The sequence below is a fragment of the Panthera uncia genome (assembly GCF_023721935.1).
Source record: "Panthera uncia isolate 11264 chromosome A3 unlocalized genomic scaffold, Puncia_PCG_1.0 HiC_scaffold_11, whole genome shotgun sequence".
In the NCBI taxonomy this organism is placed as follows: domain Eukaryota; kingdom Metazoa; phylum Chordata; class Mammalia; order Carnivora; family Felidae; genus Panthera; species Panthera uncia.
In genome coordinates, this window is record NW_026057578.1 from 70,745,976 (window position 1) to 70,770,296 (window position 24,321).

The 24,321-nt window shown below is 41.6% G+C and overlaps 2 protein-coding genes and 1 non-coding gene across 3 annotated transcripts in view; 2 read left to right on the forward strand and 1 right to left on the reverse strand.

Annotated features, from left to right (window-relative positions):
* Positions 1 to 2,152, forward strand: part of ERLEC1 (endoplasmic reticulum lectin 1) — a 31,450-nt gene extending 29,298 nt beyond the window's left edge. The window contains exon 14 of the mRNA XM_049651468.1: positions 1,260 to 2,152. Within this exon, the coding sequence (XP_049507425.1) occupies positions 1,260 to 1,331 (72 nt within the window). The 3' untranslated portion in view covers positions 1,332 to 2,152. The remainder of the gene's footprint in view (positions 1 to 1,259) is intronic.
* A 10,210-nt stretch (positions 2,153 to 12,362) lies between these two features.
* LOC125937213 (U12 minor spliceosomal RNA) lies at positions 12,363 to 12,518 on the forward strand. The gene has a single exon (XR_007462302.1). It is a non-coding gene; the product is annotated as a U12 minor spliceosomal RNA (small nuclear RNA).
* Positions 12,519 to 13,294: 776 nt separating this feature from the next.
* On the reverse strand, positions 13,295 to 17,501 carry GPR75 (G protein-coupled receptor 75). Its single transcript, XM_049651471.1, has one exon. The coding sequence runs from the start codon at positions 17,277 to 17,279 to the stop codon at positions 15,657 to 15,659; it is 1,623 nt and encodes a 540-aa protein (XP_049507428.1). The 5' UTR covers positions 17,280 to 17,501; the 3' UTR covers positions 13,295 to 15,656.
* Positions 17,502 to 24,321: the final 6,820 nt, after the last annotated feature.

Sequence of the window (24,321 nt, forward strand, 5' to 3'; positions counted from 1 at the left end):
TGGAGGGGTTGTGGGAGGGGGCGTGGCTAAATGGGTAAGGGGCATTAAGGAATCTACTCCTGAAATTATTGTTGCACTATATGCTAACTAACTTGGGTGTAAATTTAAAAAATAAATTAAATAAAAATACCCCTCCCAAAAAAAGCTACATGCAAAAAACAAAAACATTTGGTATTTTCAATCTCTTTTATATTTAGCCATTTTAGTCATTTTAATATGCATTTCCCATATGGAAAATGGTGGCAAGCACCTTTTCATGTGATCTTTTGTGAAATGTCTAGCCAAGTCTTTTTAAAGAAAAATTCTGACACTTACGCAAACAGTCTTCATTCAGGACTATTGGCAGTAAGTGTCAAGACTATAGTAGGGAAGAGAGATCCAGCTTAACTCCACTTACAGCAAAGACAGCTCAGGATATACAGCCAACCAGAACGTGGAGAAGAGGAGTTTCAATGGATGGAAAATTACTAAGAGGAGAGATCAACATAAACTGACTTGATAGGATTATTGCTGAAGATAGGCCAGGATGACCAGCCATCAGATGTGAGAGACTAAGAATTTGATCAGATACGGAGGATGATTAGATGTTGAGAGTGTGGGGTTCTCTCCACACTGATTCTTACTACAGCTGGACTCAGCAGGCCCAAGACAGGGCACAAGTACAAAAAGAAGCCTACGAAAAGGGACTGGGGGAGCCTAACCTTAGTTTGGTCAAGGAGAGTCTGTCATCTGTCTGTCTTTTACCCATTTTTATTGTTATTGTTTATCTTCTTTTTTCTAGGAGTTCAAATATATTCTGGGTATGAGGTCTTTGTTTATAGTGCACATTCTTTTCCTCAATCTGTGGCTTGCCTGTTTATTTTCTTAATGTCTTTTGATGAGCAGAAGTTGGTTTATTTGATAAAGTTTATTTTATCCACTTTTTCTTTTATGGCAAATGCTTTATTTTGTTCTGAGAAAACATTGCCACCCAAAAGTCATGAAAATATTATGCTGTATTTCTTTCTAGAAGTTTTATGGTCCTACCTTTGGTTATGTGATGCCTAACTAGCTTTCTGTGTATTCTTCCTAGTCAGAGTTCATTGAGCTTTGTGTATTTATGGGTTGATATTATTAATCAATTTTAGAAAAATATTATACTTCTGTGAATATACATTTAACACCTTTATATACATGGATTCACATAGCAAAAGACTACCGAATAAAGTAAGTATTCAGTTAAACAACTTTTTAATGGTTTTCTTATTTTTGTTCTTTAGGTTGAATCTCCAGTGATCTGTAAAATCTTAGATACAGCAGATGAAAATGGACTTCTTTCTCTCCCCAACTAAAGGATAATAAAGTTTGGAGAAAGATCATTGACAGTCATGATGATTTCTGTCTGACCATGTATGTGTCTCATTATAGAGTTCTCAGCCATTGGATCTCATCTAAAGGATCATATAAAAGGACTCTCAACCACTTTGTGAATATAAATGTGTATATAAGAGGTTATGGATAAACTTCTTAAGGCAGATAGTTGTCTCATTTCTTTCATTTTTGTCATGTCTTATGATCCGATTGTGTTTTTTGCTTGGATAATGTGATTCCAAAATAAATCTCATCCAAGCAGTTTAGAGTCCAGCCTAATGAAATGTCATAATTGTTGTGCCTATTGAAAGTTTTTAAATAATAGATTTATTATGTAAATTATAGTATATATAACTAGTTAATGAACTAAAGATAATGAAGAAAGAAATTGATAGTACGTTGTTTAAATGGGAGACCATGTAAAATATGTAAATTCTAGTGCCTGAAATCCTTTCCACAAATTTTTATTTAGCAACTACCAGGTGTTAGACTAGAAACTGGGCACATAGTAGAGCCTCACAACATTTAAGTTTTCTTCATCTCTGTTAATCTCAAGAAACTCTTATTTGTAATAGATTGTTGCTCTCGGAACTTTTATCTGTTTCTTTTCCCCCCAAGGTGTGTACCTGGTATAGACAGTCAGAGATCCTTCTCTTTTGACTTAGAATGGTTTACTCCCAACAAAACGCACTGTGCTGGCCATCCTTTGTATTTGCCTACTGTATACTACAAATTTTAGTTCTGGACAGTTTCACAGCATAATATTTATTTTAAAGTGAATAAAATGTTCCCAAGCAGTGTTGTCATGTAGTCAATGGCAGATTACTCATTTCCTCTATTTTCTCCATCCCCATGTTGCACACATTATCTTATTGTATTTTGGATGTACATATCTAAATAAGGAAAGAAAAGTAGCTATAAAATACTTTTCCTCCTTTTCAGTAGTTCTGGAGAAAGATATTTTAATTTGAGAAACGGTTAATGCAATTGATTATTGCAGGGCTGTTTGTAGATTTTCACATGAAGCAGCACACATAGAGAAAAAGCACACACTTTGCACTCAAACTGAAGTCCACATACTCTCTAGCTTACTAGCTATGTGATCCTGCACCAATCAGTTAACCTCTTTGAGACTCACTTCCTCTTTGGTAGAGAGACTGCGTCCTTCCAGAGGGGGTTGCAGAGTGCATTCATTTTACTGTATGTAAAACCCCGGGCCCAGTACTAGACACCAGGTTCCCAGTAAGAGTTCATTTATTTCCTAATATCACTCTTGTCTCCTATTAATAGAATAAGATCAGAGACCACAGCCGTCAAAATCTATTTCTTTAGTAAATTAGAATCGTACTTCTTACATCAATGAATTAAGACAAATAGAATTACCCACATTTGGATAATAGGTATAGGAGGGAGGGCGTGAGGGTTGTGAAAGGTTGAGTGCCAGAAGACACAGAATATTTAGGCCAAACTCTTCTCTTAAAAAGGGGAATGGGTGGGGGGGGGGGGGAGATCTAAAAAACTGTATTGGATAGTTTACTGAAGAAGATTCTTAAAAATAGAAGTTGTAATTTTTTCAAAATAAAATGTTTTTTTTTAAGTAAGTTGGCTTTCTGTCCGGGCTAACAGCTTCAACCTGTTTAGGAAGGGCTAGGCCAGCTCTCCATATTCCTTCTAAATCTTGGGTCCCTTATATGAAATCTCATTTGATCTCTAAAGTCTGCTTCCTCCTCTGCCATTCTTCTGCAGAAGCAGCTGAGTTCCTAATAGGTAGGAGAAAGGGCTCAGCTACGGTATGCCTATTGTACTTGGAGAAATCTAGTAAGGTGGATGCTATTCCACACCTACTAAATCAGATCCTTTAGAGCAGAGCATAATCTGCGCTTCAAATATGCTTCCTGAGTGATCCACTTGATTTTAAATATATTCTCCAGTGAAAATCACCGACTTAGGAACTTCACCTTTAACAGTTTCACACATTCTAACCCTCCTAATTAGGGTTTCAGGGAAATAACTAGTAGCTCATCTTTACAAGAATACAGGACTTTCCTTTCTTTTTTTAGCTTTACTTGCTTTTCTTCGAGTCACCACTAGATGGGGCCTATAGCCCAGCTCTACTTTGTATCTTCATGTCCTTGATAAAAGGGACTTAACAACAAAGGGCAAGAAATTATTTCAGTTACCTGAATAGTAAGCTTTTCACTCAGTCTGATATACAAAGGCTTTACCTGATTTCTGACAATTCTTAAACTTCCTAGTACATAATCGGGCCAAATTACCTTTTAGGAGAATGAAAATCAATACATAAATTTTGAATAAATAGGATATGCAATCACAGTTGCAAATGAAAATATCAGCTTTCCTAGGATCTGATTTTAATGTTTTAATTCTATATGGAGCCCAAAGCGGGGCTCAGCCTCATGAACCATGAGATCATGACCTAAGCCCAAATCAACAGTGGGTCGTGGGGGCCTGGGTGGCTCAGTGGGTTGAGCATCTGATTCTTGATTTCAGAATCTCTGTCAGTGCAGAGCCCGCTTTTGAGATTCTCTCCTTCTCTCTTTGCTTCTCCTCCATGTACGCACATTCTCTCTCTCAAAATAAATAAATCTTTCTTAAAAAAAAAAAAAAACCTGAGTCACCCAGGTGCCATTAGGATCTGATTTTATATTCCCTTCCTAGTGTTGAGTGATTTTATTTACCAGTGCTTGCATTTCCACTTGAAGAAAGAAATAAACCATCATGTATATGGATGTTATATGTTATAAGGAGTTGTTGAAGTAAAAGTTTTCAAAATATGTTGCCATGGTGACATGACTTACATTTTTTTTCAGTTGCTTGGCAGGGGTAGTAGAGAAACCATGCTCAACTACATGACCTAACGCAGGCTTTGTTTCATATGCCAGTGGTTTTAAAGTAGGTTGTACAGGCAGGCAAAATGATCCAATGCATTATGGGGAAAAAATACTAGAAATTCTCTAAAATTTTCATCTGTAAAAAGGAATTGAGTTTTTATTGTTTTTTTAAGTTTATTTTGAGAGAGACAGAAAGCACAAGTGGAAGAAGGGCAGAGAGAGAATCCCAAGAAGGCTCAGCACTCAGCACAGAGCCCATCATCGGGCTCGATCCCACAATCACAAGACCATGACCTGAGCTGAAATCAAGAGTGGGACGCTCAAACAACTGAGCCACCCAGGCACCCCAAGCTTTTATTTTTATTTAATATTTTATGGGTGGATCAAATAAACTAGTATACATAGTCATTCATAAGTCAGGTTTTGTTCAATAAAACACAAAACGTCACAGGTGGAAGAGGAGGCGTTACATATGTGAAGGAGATGATGGAGATACCATCATTATTTACTTTCACCATATATAACTTTGTAGATTAACTAAATCCCTCCATCACCTTTCAGAAAATGGAATTGTCACTTTAAAATTAGCATCAAGACCACACATTAAAAAAAAAGAGAAGGAGGAGGAAAAGAAGGAGGAGAAGGAAAAGAGGAAGGAGGAGGGGTGCCTGGGTAACTGGGAGTCTGGTGGGTGGTTGACTTCCACTCAGGTCATGATCTCACAGTTTGTGGGTTCGAGCCCCACATCGGGCTTTGTGCTGACAGCTCAGAGCCTGGAGCCTGCTTCTGATTCTGTGTCTCCCTCTCTCTCTGCCCCTCCCCTCCCCTCTCTCTCTCTCAAAAATAAATAAACATTTTTTAAAAATTTTAAAGAGGAAGAGGAGAAGGAGAAGAAGGAGGAGAAGGAGAAGGAGAAAAGGAAGGAGAAGGAGGAGAACAAAAGAAGGAGGAGGAGGAGGAGAAAGGAGAAGGAAAAAGAGGAAGGAAGAGTGAGTTCAAGCCCCACATTGGGCATGGAACCTACTTAAAAAAAAGAAGACCACACACTATCAGGTATATAACCAACCAGAATTAAGGGGAGAGGTTAGCAGGTGACTTTCACCTGTCATGGCCCCAATCACTGTGGTCCTGGTATCTCACAAGATTTCTCTATTAGAAACAACACAGTTTTTTTTTTTAATGCTTTTTTGGAATGATCAGGAAGAATGAGCATGCTTCCCTCACTGGCAATGAGAAGAAAGTACAGTATGAAGACTACTGCAATTCCACTCTTTCAACACTTAGAGAAAATAAAAGCCCTCCTGACAATCTCAACACTTTGAAAATAAAAAGAAGAAAGGCAAAATTATTAACAAAGGGAATATAGGGCTTATAGTGTTTTGTGCCCATGCTCATTTGTAAACGTTTAGGCATTTTAGTATTTTTTACATTTGAAACAAAAGTGTTCACCGAAAGCAAGTACATCTAGCAGAACTTATGGAAATGGTAACCATCTTCACTATGGAAGGCATTTATGAGACTGTAAAATAATGCTAAACATCTCATGTCTAATCACGTACAACATTATATATTTCAACTCTATTAAATTGCTTTCCAGTATTTTTCAACAGACTACATTATGCTTTGCCTTGGGTTCAAGAAAAAATGCAGAAAAAAAATATTTTCCTCAGGCATAAACATAATTTTGATGTTGTAAATATATAATATTAAAAGTCAAGCTCTCAGGGGACTGATAGGTACAGGAGTCCAGCTATAGAATAAGTCACCCAGATGAAAGGAACAGCCAATATATAGGAAGGGAATATAGTCAATGGTGTAATAGCGTTGTATGGTGACGGTAGCCAGACTTGTGAGCATTGCATGATGTACAGAGTTGTCAAATCATTATACTGTACACCTGAAACCCACGCCCCATTCGGTGTCAAGTATATTTCAATTAAAAAACAAAAGTGCTCTACCACCAAAAAAATAATTTTTTTTTCAAACTTCCTCAAAAGTCCGGCAACTTAGGGGTTAAAACCCAATTAGTCAAATCTGCTCTACTCTGTAAACTCATTCAAAATATAGCCAGAAACAGTGAACTTACTTTTAATAGCTTCTGTGTCCTTAATAAAATACTATGCAAATTAGTCAACAGTGGTTCTTAACAGCACTAAAACCTAATTCATTCATTTAAGAATTCTAACAGAGCTCTAAGTATTATCCAAAGATTAGAAATGTTAATAGCTGGTCAAGGAAATCAGGAGTCGTCTTTCCTCTGAATTCGTTTTCCATATTTATAGTTTTTAGTGTTCTTAACCCATAGTGACAGAAATCATTTGTTGGAAAAGCTTTTCATCAACTACTTCCAAGAAAGTGTTTTGCCATCCCCACAAAGCCAGTTGTGTACAAACTTGAGTCATTATTCCTAGAATCTCAAATGATATTTTAATAATAAAAATGGGGCATCTGGTGGCTCAGTTGGTTGAGCGACTGACTTCGGCTCAGGTTATGATCTCATAGTCCATGAGTTCGAGCCCCGCATCAGACTCTGTGCTAACAGCTCAGAGCCTGGTGCCCACTTTGGATTCTGTGTCTCCCCCTCTCTCTCTGCCCTTCCCCCACTCATGCTCTGTCTCTCTCTGTCTCATAAATAAACATTAAAAACAATTTTTTAAAATAATAATAAAAATGATAGCTGCCATTACCCCACATTGATTACATGCTGGCACTATGCTAAACAGTTCAGATACCTTGTGATCACAACCCCATGAGGTTATGTTTACTATCTTTAACTCACAGTTTAGGAAGATGAGGCACAAAAAGTGGAACTAAAACCGCATATGGCTCAACCAGCTTTGGAATCAATTCAGATGGTGCAGTCCCTGTTTTGTAAATAATGTGCTATAGCACTTTCTATTCGCAGAACCATCTTTTGCCCCATGAACCACTCTGTGCCATCACCTTCCACCTGAAGGAACACATCAAAGGGCTCAGCAAAATGCTGACTGAAATGACTGACCTTGTCTTGTAAATGTATGATACTTATTTTCCCCCATACAGTGTATTTTATTTTTATTTTATTTTAAGTTTATTTTTGAGAGAGACAGAGCACGAGAGGGGGAGGGACAGAGAGAGAGGGAGACTCAGAATCTGAAGCAGGCTCTAGGCTCTGAGCTGTCAGCGCAGAGCCCGATGCAGGGCACGAACCCACGAACTGTGAGATCATGACCTGAGCCAAAGTCGGACACTCAACTGACTGAGCCACCCAGGTGCCCCTACAGTATATTTTTATCATGGAACACCACTAACTTCTCTTAAAAATAACACAACCCACAATCTGGCAAATGAAAACTCACTAGCAAGATTAAAATGTCACCTTGGGAATTCTGTCTTGGTTAAATGCCATCAAACTTTCCCTTCTCCGATAAGCATTTGATGGTGGTAAACAACTGCATGGGCAATTTATCTAGAACCAGATTGTATTTTTATGTAAATGATAAAAAAAAATTCCTTCATCTTTTACTTATTGGTAAAGAATTTATCTTATGTTCTTTCTCAGACCTTTCTACTCAGACCTTGCCTAACAATGACACTCAATATTTGCTGAATGAATGAGTGAATGAACCCTCATCCTCTCTTACCACACCTCATGAAAGCTTCCCCAACTACAATTCTGAGGAGTTTCCTACATGTTATTTTTGAGTGTTTGATGCTTTGAGAACAACAGTATTTTCCTCAATTTTATAATAGTTGGGAACGAAAAGGGAGAATTAATTAATGACTTGTCCCATTTGTATTCTTTCTTACTCAAATTCTGCACCACAAAATTTAACGGATTTTTTTTTTCCTTGCTTCTCCCTCACAAGAAGACAGTGTCTGTGTCTCTGTTCTGTTTCCCCCATTTGGGGGCAGTGATTGAAGCAAAGCCCCTGATCTCTCTCAGGTCAAGAAAAGGATCGAATTTCCACCTCCAACTCCATGAATGGAAAATATTCCAGTTCTGAGGTACTCTTAATTCCTCAAAGAAAGTGTCTAATATTATGATTCTCTGTGAAGAACACAGTGCCCAGCCATATCTTTCCTCAGTGTAATATTAATGAAATCAGTTCCTACGTTTCTTATATTTTGTTGCTAAAGCCAAACAAATGAGCAAGAAGCTTTCATAACTCTTGCTAATGTCAGGCAGGAAATGTGTTGAACCTTCAGCATTTCCCCAGGTTATGAAACTCATCCTAGTGCCTCAGCCCCAGAAGACAGGCATAAAAGCACTCTTTGTAAGTTGTTCCACTTCTTAAGGTCTCCCTGGCATCTGAACAAGCTGCATTTTGCAAAACCTTGGGCTTTGCATGAAAATCAAGATTCCCACACTGGGAGTCGGACGAAAGATTTCCCACTCATCAGCATGCTGCAAGCAGCTGGAGGTTCCAGAAAGTGTCAAAAGGGCCAACATTCACATATATGGCACATAGAGAAACACATTGAGCTTATCTTGGCACCAGCTAAGCGCATTTATAAAGAAGCAGAATTATCTGTTTATTGGAGTAGAGGAGGGAAGATTCACTATTTGTCCATAAGCGATGAAGTGATATTTCTACTTTGGTGAAATTATTCTCCAAGGCATTGGACCGAGACACTGCCTGTTAACTATGTCTTATGGAAAACAGAGTTTCACTAAATCTGGACCTTTTTTCCAAAATGTTCTATACTTTAAAGTGATTGGTAGTCTCCCTTCTATCCCTCCAAGAATGAATTACTTCTTTTCTCCTTTAACTTCTCTGTGGTTGCTGAAGAGTTTCCTTTCATCTTCAGTGTCCTTGGGTTGCATAATGGGCCCAAGAATTCCCATGAGAATGAAGGCAGGTTGTCTGGCAGCTCATGGGCAGCCGGGGTGGTCCCCTGGGAAAAGATGCCCTTGGAGCTGGTTGCCTGAGAAAACTATCAGAAATAAGGTCTTGTAGTCCTAAATCAAGACCCATGTCCCCCTTTCATTAGAGTCCTGCTGATAATCATCCTGGGAATGTAGAGACAGATACAAAAATAACAACAAACATGGGCAAACTAAGCCAGTCAGAGAGAGATTTGGGTTGATATCACTTCCAGGCTTCAGCCTTTCAATCATTTATTATTTGATTCATTCATTTCTTCAGTGATGCACTGAAAGCTCATCAGGGCCAAGGACTGATAGGTACTAGCATGTGGTACTGAACGAAAGAGACAAAACTTTCGCCCTATCATATCAGAGCTTTAGTCTAGAGGGGGAAAGGCCAGCAAACAATTATACATAACTGTATGGACTGAATTTTGCACCTCCCCCTCAAATCCATGTTTGAAGCTCTAACCCTCATTGTGGCTCTAATTGGAGATAAGGCTTTTAAGGAGGTAATTAAGGTAAAATGAGGTCATAAGAGTGGAGCCCTCATCTGATAGGAATGGTGTACACACAAGAGGAGGAGACACCTTGAGAGCCCCCCATCTGCAACTCTCTCCCTTCTCCTCTCCCCCACCCCCTCTCTTCTCATGTATGCACAAAAAGGAGGTCATGTGAGGACACAACGAGAAGCCAGGAAAAGAGGCCTCACAGAAACTAATGCTGTTAGTTCACCTTGGACTTCTAGCCTCCATCCAGAACTGTGAGAAAATAAATTTCTGTTATTTAAGCCACCCAGGCTGCAGTATTTTGTTATGGCAGCCCAAGCAGACTAATACAGTAATGATAAGAATCATGAAAAGAGTAAGATAGGGCAGAGGGATAGACCGTGATGGGGTGAGAACTGTATTGAATATGACAACTGGGAAAGGCCATTGGGGAGGGTGGTTCCAGGCTGGAACGTTTCTAGGGAAATTAATGCCCTGACATGAGAACAAAATTGAGGCATGTGAGAAAGATCCAGAAAGCCTGTTGTAGCCCAAGCACATTAGGCAGGGTATAAGTCAAAGGAAATGGTGACAGAGAGAAAACCAAGAGCCAGATCATCAGGGCCATATAGGTCATGGCAAGGACTTCTACGTGGGACGGAAAGGCACTGGAAGGTTTTAATCAGGAGAGTGGCAAACATAGCTTATCTTAGAAGTGTCCTAGTCACAAATAAAGGGGAGACTGTAGAAGAGAGAGCCTCGAAGCTGGGAAATGGTCCTGAGGCTGGTGAGAAATGATGGAGACATGGGCTAGAGGAGATGGGAATGAAGAGGTAAGAAGTAGTTGGAATCAGAGTTTATTTTCAAGATAGTTCAGGATTTGTCAATGGATTGGATGTGATGTAAGAGAGAGTCAAGGACAACAAATAGAGCTGTGCGATTGGGGAAATGCCATGCCATTTACTGAGATAATAAAACAGGAGACACAAGTTTGGTGAGGAGGAGGTGTGAACTGAGAGTTCAGTTTTGCACATGTTAAAATTTGAGATGCCTATTAGACATCCAAGTGGAGATGTTGAATAGGCAATTGGATAGACCAGCATGCAGCTCAGGGAGAGGTTAGGACTAGAGATATAAAATTGAGTGTCATTAGCATTTAAATGATATTGAAAGCCAGAAGATGGGAAATCATCATAATTATGCCAGCACCTGCTTCTCAGTTTACAGATCCATCTTTAGAGGCAGGGAAGGAAATATGGGGCTATTTCCCTATCTTTCTGCTCCTCCTTTCCCTTCTCCATCTTCTCAAAGATTACCCCATCTGGCTTCAGTGGCCATCATTTTCGTTCCTACAGGTGACTTGGGATATCCTGCATCTCATCATATTTGGGCCAGTACGGCTGGAACGAGCCCACCAAAGCTCATCCTGCAGATACCTGCCTCAGTAGAGTCCTCTCTACACCACGTCCTGGTGGGGCTTGCTGTTTTGGGTTGTAAGCTCAGTCCAGGCCTGGCCTCTCTAAAGCCTGGATCTCTGATGGGAGGTGAGCCTTTTCCGGGCAGCCTGCCTGCCCCTCTTACAATTCCATAGGCCTGGAATCTTCACTAACTCTTGGCCTTCCTTCAACTCCAGTAGGAGGGCAGTGGAGCAAGTGTCTCTGTAGGGACCATTGGCTTCTTTCATTAATGGAAAAGAAAAACAACTGCTTTTAGTGGATATGAGAGAAAACGCATGTCTCCCTGGGAGTCACGTATGCTACCCCTGAACTGTGAATGAAGAGGGTGGCCTTGAAAGGGGAGACTCCGTAACCTGGCCTGGCCAGATTACAGACTATTACTTAAGAATGAGCTATAATAACAAGTCAGATCTGGAGAGGAACCCAAGACTGCCAGCACCCAAGAAGTGTTATTTGTTGCCTCAAGTAATGATCTTCGAAATGAGGTGTGACTAACTTGAAAATGAAAAATATAGAGGGGCACCTGGGTGGCTCATTTGGTGAAGTGTCCGACTCTGGATTTCAGCTCAGGTCATGATTTCACTGTTTGTGAGTTCGAGCCCTGCATCACGCTCCGTGCTGTCAGCACAGATTCTCTTGCATGGGATTCTCTCTCTCTCTCTCCCTCTCTCTGCTCCTCCCCTGCTCATGCTCACTCTTTCTTTCTCTAAATAAACAAATAAAACTTAAAAAAAAAAAAAAAGAAAATGAAACTGGGAACAGGTTTACAGATGCTCATTTTTAGGACCCTAAAACTGAACTGTTTAAGAAGGGTTCTGGGCCTTAACTCTGCAGGACTTCATGCTGCTATTTCTTTGTCAGTGCCCTTCCGTTTCTGCTGCCTCCCCACTTCAGAAAAGAATTATCACCTGGGATCTTGTGAGGGCTTTGCTCCTGGATGTAGAGTTGCTAACCAAGAAACTACTCACAATATTAATTTCAAAGAAGGGTCCTTCAATCGTTTATCAAGGGACCATAACTGTGTTTTCCTTTAGCTTATACACACCATATATACCACCAATTCTAAGAAATGCACTTTTGCTTTTGGCTTTCAGCTGGAAGGAGGCAAAGGTGCAGCTGTCTTAGGTCATCCTGAATCTGGGTTCACCTAACACCAGCCACCTTCACCATGCCACCTAAGTTCGACCCCAACAAGACCAAGTCATATACCTTGTGGGGAAGTTGTTGCCATGTCTGCCCTGGCCCAGAAGACAGGCTCCCTGGGTCTGTCTCCAAAAATGGTTGGTGCTGACATCATCAAGGGAACGAGTGATTGGAAGGGTCTGAAGATTACAGTGAAACTGACCATTCAGAACAGACAGGCCCTATGCCTTAAACTTATGAGTAAAAAAAAATAACGATTCGGGGTGATGCCTGAATCTTCACTGCTAATGTGAGACGAGACAAATTTTTGAGTGGGTAAAAGTCACCCCTAAAGTGACCCACCTACTTCAAGGGATGCCTGGGAATCATGATCTTCCCATAAAAAAACAAACAAACAAAACAACAACAACAACACCATACAGGCCCAAATTGAAGTGGTACCTTCTGCTTCTGGCCTGATTATCAAAGCCCTCAAGAAATTGCTAAGAGATAGAAAGAGGCAGAAAAACATTAAGTACAGGGGAAATACCACTTTTGATGAGACTGTCAACATTGCCTGACAGATGCAGCACTGACCATGAGCCAGAGAACTATCTGGAACCATTAAAGAGATCCTGAGGACTCAGGATGCCTGGCTAGCTCAGTCAGGGGAGCATGCGACTATTGACCTTGACTCTTGATCATGTAGGGGTTCCAGCCCAAGGTTGGGCATAGAGCTGACTTAAAAAAAACAAAAACAAAAACCCACAAGTATTTCATCTCTTAAGGAAGAGAATGCTGAGGGTTAACACATTGTTATCCATTGTGCAATAATCATCACTACTTTTCTCTGATAGTTTTCAAATGATTGGACAGGAAAGTCATAGTACTGCAATCTGATGTTCAGAAATGTTAGGATTTTCAATACTTTTATTTTCCAAACATTATTTTTTTAAAAGAACATTAAAAGCATCAGAAATACAAATCTGGCCTAAAGGTTAACATCAGAACAGTTATAAAATGTTTGAAATACATCACATACTTTGCATCACAGTAAAGCATCAAGAGAACTAATTAATATACCCTGCTAATAATTAATCACATTCAACTGAGTTCTCATTATTTTTAGTTCTCAGGTTAGCCCTTATAGAGAAGTTATATATATATATATATATATATATATATTTTTATAAATAGATATATATATGTAACTTGTGAAGAGATAAGTTTTATTTATCTCTGTATCTCCACATAGATACAAAGATACATGTGGAGAAGGCTAAGAATCTAGCCCAACATGTATTTCATGCAAGTTAAATCAATAATTTCTTGATGAGCATACAGAGAAAGAACACCTCATATGCACATGCTTATTTTTCTTTATATTATTATAACTTTTACTTCCCAAAGATGGGTCATCTCAAACTCAAAGGTCACACAAGAAAACCTGACATTTTAAATTTTACAAGTAGAAATTACTTTTAAAAAATCTTTTATTGAATCACACTGGAAATGCCTAGCCAAAAAAGAGATACATACCTTAAAAAGTCTTAATCAAGAAGTGTCTTCTTGATTAATGTTATTAATTATAAAGCTGTTTGGCTTATTGGAATAAATACCCAGTTCTAAATTAAGACAAAAGTCTCATTCCTAATTTTCCACAATTCTTCAAATGACCTTGGGAAAGGATATTGGATTTCTTAGTGCTTTTTAAAAAGGGTAATATATTACCTGGTTAGTATATTACTTAATCTTGTGGGAATATTAATAAATGAAAACAGTGTTGTATTAAACATATAAAAGCATAACTGAAATAGGTTATAGTGATTTTCAAAAATAGCATTCAATTACAAACAAGAAAAAATGTGACAGAGTAGAGATTTTCTCTTCTGTTATAAAATCTAATAACAAAAATAAAGGAAGAAAGGGAGAGAAGGAAGGGAAGGACAAAGTTCTAAAAGGCGAATTTAAAAACAAAGTAAAACCCATATCTCATACTCAGATCTCAGAAATAGAATGGCTGGTGGGTGCTGGAAGGCGAGAGGTGTTGGACAAGGCTGCACAGAGTTCCAGATGAGCATCTGTCCTGTGTCCCAACCCCCCTTCCCCAAGGAATCTTGTATTTGGGAAAGGCCTGGAGAGGGAGCTATAAACTGGATACCTTTCAAAACAACAAAGTTCCTTCCAATCTGCAATAACAGTTCTTGACTATAACAATTTTCCTCTAAAGATAGGTTTTGGATCTTGATGCTGGTCTGGAGTTTGGCAGCTATAGTTCCAAAACTGCAGCGAGTTCAAATGCTAACTCTATAATGAAAATGTTTTTACATAAAAATATGAATTTACAGTTGTTATGCTAGGAATCACGGGGTATGTAATAAAATTAGCATAAGGTATAGAAATACTTCATCTAGTTTTCCTTTACTGCCCATGTCCAAGATTAATGGGAGAGAAATAACACGATTAGTTTGAAAACAGATTGTCTTAAGAATTTTTCTATCATAGTGATACATAAACAAGGACAAAAAAAAAAAAAAAAAGATTTCCAAACCTGGGATACTCTGTTAGGTTGTTAACAAACCATCCTTACAGAGAAGGAACGAGTCAAACGAAATACTCCCATTGTCATTCTTACAGCTTCTTAAGCAATGATAAAGATCTTCTAACACACAATGGCAGTTCAGATTGCTTCCCACATCACCACACCCTGATTGAGATAACCACCGTTAGTGTCCATGCACCCAGAAATCACATTCCTCCACTACAGGTCGGTCCTCTTCACCAAGGGCTCTCGGGTAAGATCATGCCAAAATAGAATAAGGCGTTTTCAGCAAGCAAAAACAGATTTCTTTTTAAAAAGCTTTAAAGCTAATCAACTCACACAAAATAGTAATGTCTATAATAAGAAATGGTAATAATCATAATACTGTATTCTTGGCTGACTGTCTTATGAAAGGAAAGTACTTAATGCCTGTGTGTCTTGGGTAAAGGTAATTATAGATAATATATTTCTGATTTTCTGCTTTGACAATGTATTATTTATTCAAATAAGCCTGCTACCAGAAAAGTGTATTGCTCCCCATTTCAACACATTACAGAATCAAAATTTACAGTACAATTAATAAAAAATTCGCCTCAGTGAAGATCATACCTTCATATTGTTTAAAAAAAATCCAACTCAGGTATACTTTGAAGGCCCCGAACACTGACTCAAATGATCGTAATCAGTCCATTCTCCTTCAATACATTAGCGTGATCATTCCTGGCATCTATTTAAACGTTTAGTACAAAAGATTGGAGCGCAGGTCAGGGTAAAAAATTTAAATAATAAATTTTTACATCAAATCTTAAAAGGTCAAGAAACCACAAAGCAAATCAATAGATGCTGATACTTCAGACAGAAGAAAATCAGAACTGCCAACTGTTCCGCTGGATCTTGAAGTTTTCATCTACCACGGGTCTCACAGAAATGGGGGAAAAAATCAAATAGTATCAGAAACAAAAACAGTTTCTGCAAGAGTCTCCAGCCTCCACGAGCCTAAACAGAGGGCACTGGAATCTGCTTGGCCGACGTGCTGTCATATTCTTGCATTAAGTCATTAGTGGTGTGATAGTGCATGGCAATATATGAACTAGCAAATCCAAAAGAGTTTACTGGCTGCAAGTTATGCGGACTGCTCTCCTCCTGGGAGGGGCTGCTGTTGTAAATGCTGTAGTAGGGTTCAATCCGAGTGTTGATGGGGGTGGAGCTGCTCTGACCGTAGTGCTGGTGTCCAGCAGAGATCTTGGGACTGACCACACTTTCCTTCGAATGACTTGGGCCACAAGCCTGGTCCACAAATTTCTTCTGGGGCTTTGGAGACAACATGTAGGCAGAGTTTGTTTCATGATGGGAGGATTTGTTTCTGTTGATTTCCAGGTTCCCCTTTCCCATGGCTCGAAGTCGAGTCTTCTGTTTGCAGCAGAAAAAACCCAGGCCCACATACTGGAGGCACCAGAGCACTTTCCTCCTCAGCCCTGAGCTGTTCCGAGAATATATAAAAGGGTTTAATCCTGATTTGAAAAATATAAGGGTAAATCCAAAGAGTTCAAACTGGTAAAGGATGAAGCTCCCATTGCTGGAAAGGACCACCTGCACTAAAGAAATCCCCAGTGGAAGACAGCACACAAGGACGGAGAGCACTATAATCACACAGGTGACCACCGCTTTGGAATCCTTAGCCGTGGAGAGATTGACAGCAGAGACCAGCTGGAGCCGGCTGGCCCCCGGAGTTGGCATCTGGTTAAGACTCTTGGTGTATCCATGGGTCTGAACGTGCTGCAGTTTGTTGTAATTCTGGTTCCTGTAGAGAGCCGGCACGGTGCACTGGATGGGATCTCCACCCCCCTTTCCAGGGGCCCCCATGAAAGGCTGTGGTCTGGAAGCATCTACTGTGATCACAGGGGGGCACTTTCTGACTTGGGCATTTTTCCGCAGCGTCTGAGCGATCATGATATAAGAGACAGATACCACAGCGACACAACAGGTGAAGTCGATCACATACAGAGACAAAATGGCTCTCCCTTCTCCGGCCATCAGACTGGACATGGGAAGGCAGAGGTGGGACTTGCTGGTTTTCAGGGTGCCCAAGGTGGCAAGAGTGAAACTGGTGGCCCAGAGAAGCAGAGTGAGGAGCAGGGTGCAGGGAAAGGAGGCTGTGCGATTGGGCTGCTTCCCCAACACCATGCGGAGCCGGTGCAGGGCAATCACTGCCACGGTCTTGAGGGACATGATTATGAAGCCTGAACTGGTGAGATGGAAGGTGAAGCAGAAAGCATCTGGGATACTACTGGCTGAGCTGAAGAACAACACAAAGGTGAACATGGGGGCTGTCACTCCACAGATGAAGAGGTCACAGAAGGACAGGTTCAGGATCATGAAATCAAAGTTGGTTCTGAATTTCCTGAAAGCTGGGTCAAAGAAGGACAAGAAGACAATGAAGTTGCCATAAGAGCCCAGGCAGAAGATGACTGCGAGTAGAAAAGTGCAGGTTACCAAGGTGGCGGTGTGGATGAGGTCCTGGAGGCCCTCCTGTAGTGTGGTGCTGTTTCCTCCATGGGAGTGACGCATGTGGAGCAAGGTGGTGTTGGGAGCGTCCTGAAGGTGGTCCGTGGAGTTCATCTTCAGAGAGAAGGGACTCTCCCTTCTGTGGGAAGGGAGTCAGGGCCTCAACTCACAGGCGAGCGGTATGGGGCAAAAGAGGCCCAGAGCAGAAAACCCTGCACACAAAAATGCACACCCAGAAACAGAAAGAAATTAATGGAGTAGAGCGATCGCATGATTTTTTACAAGAGTACTAAAATTTGTTTTAGCTCTGACTGATGCATACAAAAAAACATTTCTCTGCTCAAAGTCCAACACAGAAAAGACACAAACACTTCAAAATATATTCCTTGGGCTAATGTCAGGTTTCATGGCACAGTGGTTTTTGAAATAGTTTAAGCATCACCTGGGGACTTAAAAAAAAAAAAAAAAAAAAAAAAGCAGATTCCTGGGCCCCACCCCTTGAGTTTCTGATTGAAGGGTATGCAAATGTTACTTTTAGAAACACTCTGGTGCCAGACACTGGAGACCCAAGGACGTAACCTCTCCACCAAAGAGATCACTATGTACTTACAACCTAATGTGGTCAATTAGATGACAGCAGGTGCTGTGGAAGTCAGAGAAGGGGAAGCTAATCCCAACCTGGGGTGGAGGCTGAGAGCAGCTGTAGGAAGTGATGGTGAGGAGTTTGCTGGGGGTCAGGAGCAGGGCAGGGATGGAGGGGCAGACAGGGTGAGATTATGGGAGTAGGTCTCACAGCATGTGTTTAGATTACAAGTCAGATGGCATTGCTGAAGTATATTGTGGCCCCTTATAGAACTCCCACAAATCACTAACAAGTACTATTTCTTTCCCTAGGAACACGCTTTATTTTCCATTGTTTATAATTTTTTCTCCCTGCTGGTAATTTCTTGGCCATCTCCCTCCCTTTCACTGGAAAAAAACTTTGTGTAGGACTACATTTGAGAGGGGAAAATGAAAGCATTGTATTTGAGATTTAAAAGGTACAAAGCACCCTTTTGTAAACTCTAACCTTCTATACAAAGGTGAATTGTTATTCCAACAGCAATATCGTCATGATCAAACAGGAGGCACATGCCCATTCATGCCTTCATTTACTCAGTTTACATTTATCATGTGCAGACTGTATGCCAGCTTTATGCTAGGTGCTGTGGGTAGAAAGATGAGCAAGACCCAGCTTCTGCTTTATAAGAAAACTTCTTTTTCTTCTTGCTTTTTATTTTCGACTTTGTTTTGCAATGAGATTTAAAGTACACTCACAGAAATCTTCCGTTGTTCCAAATCTCGAAGCCCTGTGTGGCCTGGTGCCCACTCTGCTATGAAAGACGCTTCCAGCGGGACAGCTGAAGTTGTTCCTTGGAGACTGGCGCAATGCTCTTGACAACTCAAAGGTATTTGCTTTAATCCAGCATTTAGGGATAAGCAATGGCACTGGGGTCGTCCTGGCATTATGTTCCAAATATTTAACCATGAGCTCCAACTGGGTTCCAGAGGCCTCTAGCTGTGCCTGGGATTAACCCTTTGGTTCATGGATCATGGGGCACAGAGGAAGAGGGGACTGGTCCATGAAGGATTACTTGGGGCTCCAAGCAGCAGCTATGAACCTCCTGATACAGAAATGTCTCAGCATTCAGTAGTAGGTATGGCTGTGCCAGTGAGTATGAGACAAATTTCAGTCCTGAGGAGATCCATCTACCTAACAAATGTCCTTCACGAAGGAAGAAGATGGCCTCTTTTTTCTTCTCAATGGTCAAATAGTACAGACCATGACAATATGATGAATTTCTTCACTGGCAAGGGAAACCAGCTTTCTTATACTTTCCTTATAAAACTTCCATGAGACAAAAATATAAATCCCAACCACTTGTTTCTTGATGATTAGAATTAACACATAATAATGGATGGCTTTATTGTTTTCACTTACAGACCGGGTGCCTGTTTCTGAATCCTTTTTGACAGCTATGAGGTAAGAAAAAGACAACCTTTTGCTACTAGTTTTTGCATTGTTAATTGGACGACTGGAGTTAGCTGATGAAAAGAGAAGTAGAAAACTCAACTTGAGGAGGCAGAAAGGCAGAGAGATGCCCAGAAGGGTTTCCTCTTTGGAGGTAGGGGAGCAAACAGGAGTGAAGAGGGAAGCAGGAATTTGGAATGAAAGCATTTGGAACTCATGTCCAGAGAAATACCGAGTGAGTGGTTAAAAACGAAGAAGAGGGGTGATGGAAATTATGAAGATCACAGGCTAGGAGACATCTGGAAAGGGAACTGTCAAAGGGAAAATGGGATGATGAAGCACCAATATTGGTCAAGGATAAGAGGCAGGAGGAAAAAAAAAAAAAAAGATTTGGAGTAGTTGAGGACCAACGTCCACTTTCTGCACAGTTATAATTTTTTCAATCAATTTAACATTTTTCAGTAGGTTTTTCTTTCAAAGATTTTTTTTTAACGTTTATTCATTTTTGAGAGAGACAGAGTGTGAGGGGGGAGGGGTAGAGAGAGGGAGACACAGAATCCTAAGTAGGCTTCAGGCTCTGAGCTGTTAGCACAGGGCCCGATGCGGGGCTCGAACCCACGAACTGTGAGATCATGACCTGAGCTGAAGTCAGATGCTTACCTGACTGAGCCACCCAGGCGCCCCATCAGGTTTTTTTAAAAAAAGAAAATTCTAGGTCAGGGATATAATTGTCAGTGTCATTATTAGTATGTTAACTTTATCAAGTGCTTATGATATGTCAGGCACTGTTTTCAAGGCTCCATGATATTAATTTCTCGAATCTTCACAGCAACCCTGAGACAGTATAACATATCCCTGTTTTACAGATAAGGAAACTTGAGTTGGAGACAGTGCTCCCACCTTAAAGTGGTAGGGCATGGATTTGAACCTAAGCTGACATTTGTCACCACCATGCTCAACTCAATGTTCAACTCAACATAACAAGAAAGAAATCAAGGGAGGTTGGCTGCCTAGAAGATAATCATAGCAGCTATCACTTCTTGGGTCATTATCATACACATCAGCAGCTCTACATAAGCTATCACACTTTATTTCACTCTCAGTATAGACCTATGAAGTAGGTATCACAATCCCTTCCGGACTCAAAGTTCCTGGAGCCCAAAATAGGGACACACACACACACACACACACTTCTGTGTAACTCTTTGGCAAGGTTGATAATTACACTTCTGGTATAAAGTAATTATAAATCATTCCCAGATAGTTAGGGGGGAAAAAAAAGAAGGGAATGTGAGGCTGGGAAGAAAAGGAAAAACATAACAGAAATAAAGGTTTTTGCAGAGAAACCTTAGGAGCAATAAAGGAAACAAAGGAAAAGTAAGCCCACTTCTGTGACTTTTAAGAAAGAGGAGGCTGGAATCACAATTTGGAATGAAGTTATTATGGTAGCACTATAAAACTCAGTGAGTTGAGGAGGGGGGTAAATGAAATTTGTTACTCCTAAATATTAAAAATTACCAATGTTCTTTTCAGTGCAAGCATACCAGCTACTTTATTTCTGGGACCATAAGTAAATGATGAAAGTCAGAAAATCAGAAAAATTTTAAGTTAGAGCACCGGTCTTACGCAGGCATTTTAGCCACAGTTGGACAGAATGAATTCACATCCGTGTGCATCTTGTTACAACTAAGGAGGGGGGATCCGAAGCAAGGACTGGTTAAACGAAAATTTTTTTACCATAGCAATGATTTCTCATTAAGCTGTGTGAAGAGTCTCTGATAATCTACTGTGCTAACTTAATACTTTAGTACGTATGAAAGCATTTTGTATGAGCTTTTACAAGTTAGCACCTGGCCTGGATTCTTCCAATTCATTTTTTTTTCTCATATAAATTTGTCATAATGCCTTAAATTCTTCGAGGACAGCATCTTCACGGTCTCTCACAGAGAGCAAAGTTCTGTACTATTATTAGACCCATTGTATTTGTACAGATCAGGAAAACCTCAGGGAAGTTAGATGACTTGCCCAAGGTCACTAGATTCAAGGCAGATTTATCTGATTTCGGAGGACCCGCTCTTTCTCCCCAGGTGAACTACCTCTTGAAGCCCTGAGCAGCTGACAGGCTGGGGCAGGGTCAATGGATGAGGGAGACGGGGAGGCTATGGAGAGCCCCCAGTCTGGGGGTGCGCTGGGAGGCTGCCGGGAAGGGAGGTGGGCCCCAGCTAGGGACTGGAGATGGGCAGGCGCTCCCTGGGGTGGGGAAGGTTGTGGTGAGGAGGGCCTAGTTCAGGCCAGCAAGCTTGTAAGAGAATGGGCAGAGGGCTGGTGGGGTGCGGAGGGCTCCGGCCAGGAATGGGCGGTGGGGAAAGGGCTCCGCAACCCGGCGGAGCCCGGGAGCAGGCCAGGCAGGGGCGAGATAGCTTCCCCGCAGGCCGCGCCAGGAGGGCAGGTGCGCGGCGGCCGGGCCTGGACCAGCGCAGCCTCGCGCCGCCCTAACCCGCCGTCTTCCCGGGGCCCGGCCCTCCCGGCCCCCGCGCGTCGTCCTCCTCCGGGGCCCGCGGCCTCTCACCTGCCCGGTGGCCGCAGCGCCGCCCCCCTCCTCCTCCATCTCGCAGCCCGGACCCCAGCTCCGCCCGCCGCCCGAGACCAGGCTGGGCTACAGGCATCATCGCCATCGCCGCCGCCTCCGCGCATCCCGGGAGCCGCCGAGCCGGGGGCGCGGGAGGCGCAGTCACGGAGACGCCGAGGGCGCCGCCCCCTCCGCCGGACACTCGGGCAGCGGCCCCCGTCTGCCCCCCGCGCCCTCGCTGCCTCGCGGGCCCCCTCGTGCCCGGGGGCCGCCCCGCCCTCCGCCCCCCACGCTGCGCCGCTGCCCGCGCAGGGAGCCGCGCTCCAAGGCGGGCGAGGGCTGGCGCGCGGAGGAAGCGGGGGCCCGTGGGCTGGGCCGCGGGCAGGGAACGTTGGGGGCCCCGATGGCCTGAGCCGGTGCAGAGCGTGGGCCGGGAGGCTGGCGGGGCTCTCCTCGCGGCCCGGTGCTTCCGAGACGGCCTCCTGGCTCTGGTCGGCGCTGCAGCGAACACTCTGCCTCCTGCATTCAACTGGCGTCGTCGTCCAGTTCGGTACTTTGAGACGGAGTTTGCAAATGAAGTCGTTATAACAATTTAAAATCAAACCAGCTTTCACTTAATGGCAAAGAGCCACGCAGTTTTTCCCCGTTCTCTCAGCTACCTCAGAGTATTAAGGAATTTACTAGGGAACTCAGCAAGGGGAGTAACCACTGGGAAACCAAACGCAAGTGAAGAGACCACCCCTGCAAATGAAATAACTACGCCAAGAAATCGTGGACCTTATTTAATGCAGTGGTGCTACGTGTGCAGCTAATTTTAATAAGCAACACAGAAACCGATTGTCCCCGTATTCTCTACACCCCCCCCTCTTTCTTAAGTCCATAACATGTCCAAAATAATGAACTCATAAAATGGGTTTAACTTTAGTCTGAGCCATAAGCAGCATTCCGAAGTATGTTTGCCATTCTGGGTACAAAGTAAAGCCAGATAAACCCTTACTCCTTGTGTCCCAACCTGGGTCATTAGAAACTTACTACTTTTCTCACCCCACGGGGTACTATGTAGAAACAGAGAACACTACTTGAATGCCCTTTCCTTCATCCTGGTGCCAGAAACCCAGAAAACTTGGTTCAAGGTAAACTTAGAATACTGCTACTGAAGTCTCTATTTTGGCTAGCAGTTTATCTTTTTAAACAGAAACCGTTTGGTACTAACAAGTACTAAAGAATTTGATTTAGGTGAACATCTTCCCCAGTATCCTGAAATTTCATCAAGAGAAAAACAACAGAACTGGATAATTTATGAAGTAGACATTCAGTCCAAGAGTTGACTATGCTATTAAGAATTGTTCAGAAATAACTTCACAGAAATTTCCAATTAATTCCCACATAATACTCTACTCCACTCCCCAACCACTTGTAATGCAGTTCTATGTTGTCAGCTATGATGAACTTTGGCCAGAGAAATAAGCAATCAAAAAAAGACCCGTTAGTATTTCGAGTGAGAATTCTAACCAAAGTTATAGTCCTCTCCATATGAATTAGCTACTGAATAAATAACTGCCAGCTGATTTCCAGGCATCTGGCCATAGAAAAGGAGATTATAATAGGTTTGGGCTGGAATGCGGCCATCAATTACACCTTTGCGAGAAATTACACTAAAAAAAAAATTCCCAAGTTGTAAAGGATTCTAAAGAGGAAATCAGGAACTAATTAGTACCATCAGCAAGGCTAAAGCTACTAGACTTATGGCTATAAAATGTACCAGCCAACAGTGCCAAATGAACAGAAGCTCAGTAGTAAAAAACCGAAAATCTGCAAATGCACTAACAGGACTATGTTAAAGTATGAATGGGCTATCTATTTGCAGGGAAACCATCATTCTAGTACCATTATTGGCAATACAAATGGATACATGTGCAGGTGAAGGAAAATATATCACAGCAATTACAATGTCTAGATTTTTGACATCAAAATGTACTCCTTACAATGTATCCTGAGGAAATACTTGAAAAAAGTTTTAAGCATGAAGTTATGAAAATATTCATTGCAATATAATTTGTAGTAAAGAAAACTGAAAACCTTGATGTTCAACAATGGGGAAAAATATTCAAAGCAATTATAGTAACAAGACAATGGTCTTTGTGCACAAAACTATGAACACTATGTAGAAAAAGTTGATTTTTCAGTAAAACCAAATTCCTCAGTAATCCTCTCTGGCCACACTACTAATCACAGTTTTGCAATCTAAAGGGCTTGGCTAAGTAAACATTAAACACACACACACACACACACACACACACACACACACACACAAAATCCCCCCAAAAAACTTTAAGAAAACACATAGGGGGGACCTGGGTGGAGGTCAGGTTGATCTCACAGTTGGTGAGTTTGAGCCCCCACATCAATCTCTGCTGACAGCTCAGAGCCTGGAGCCTTTTTTGGATTCTGTGTCTCCTCTCTCAGCCCTGCTCGTGCTCTCTCTCAAAAATATACATACATACATACATACATACATACATACATACATAAAGGGCTTGACAATACCAAGTAGCAGAGTATTTGAAAACTGCTTT

Excerpts from the sequence above, each read along its gene's own strand:
- GPR75 (XM_049651471.1), bottom strand. The coding sequence starts at position 17,279 with ATGAACTCCACGGACCACCTTCAGGACGCTCCCAACACCACCTTGCTC.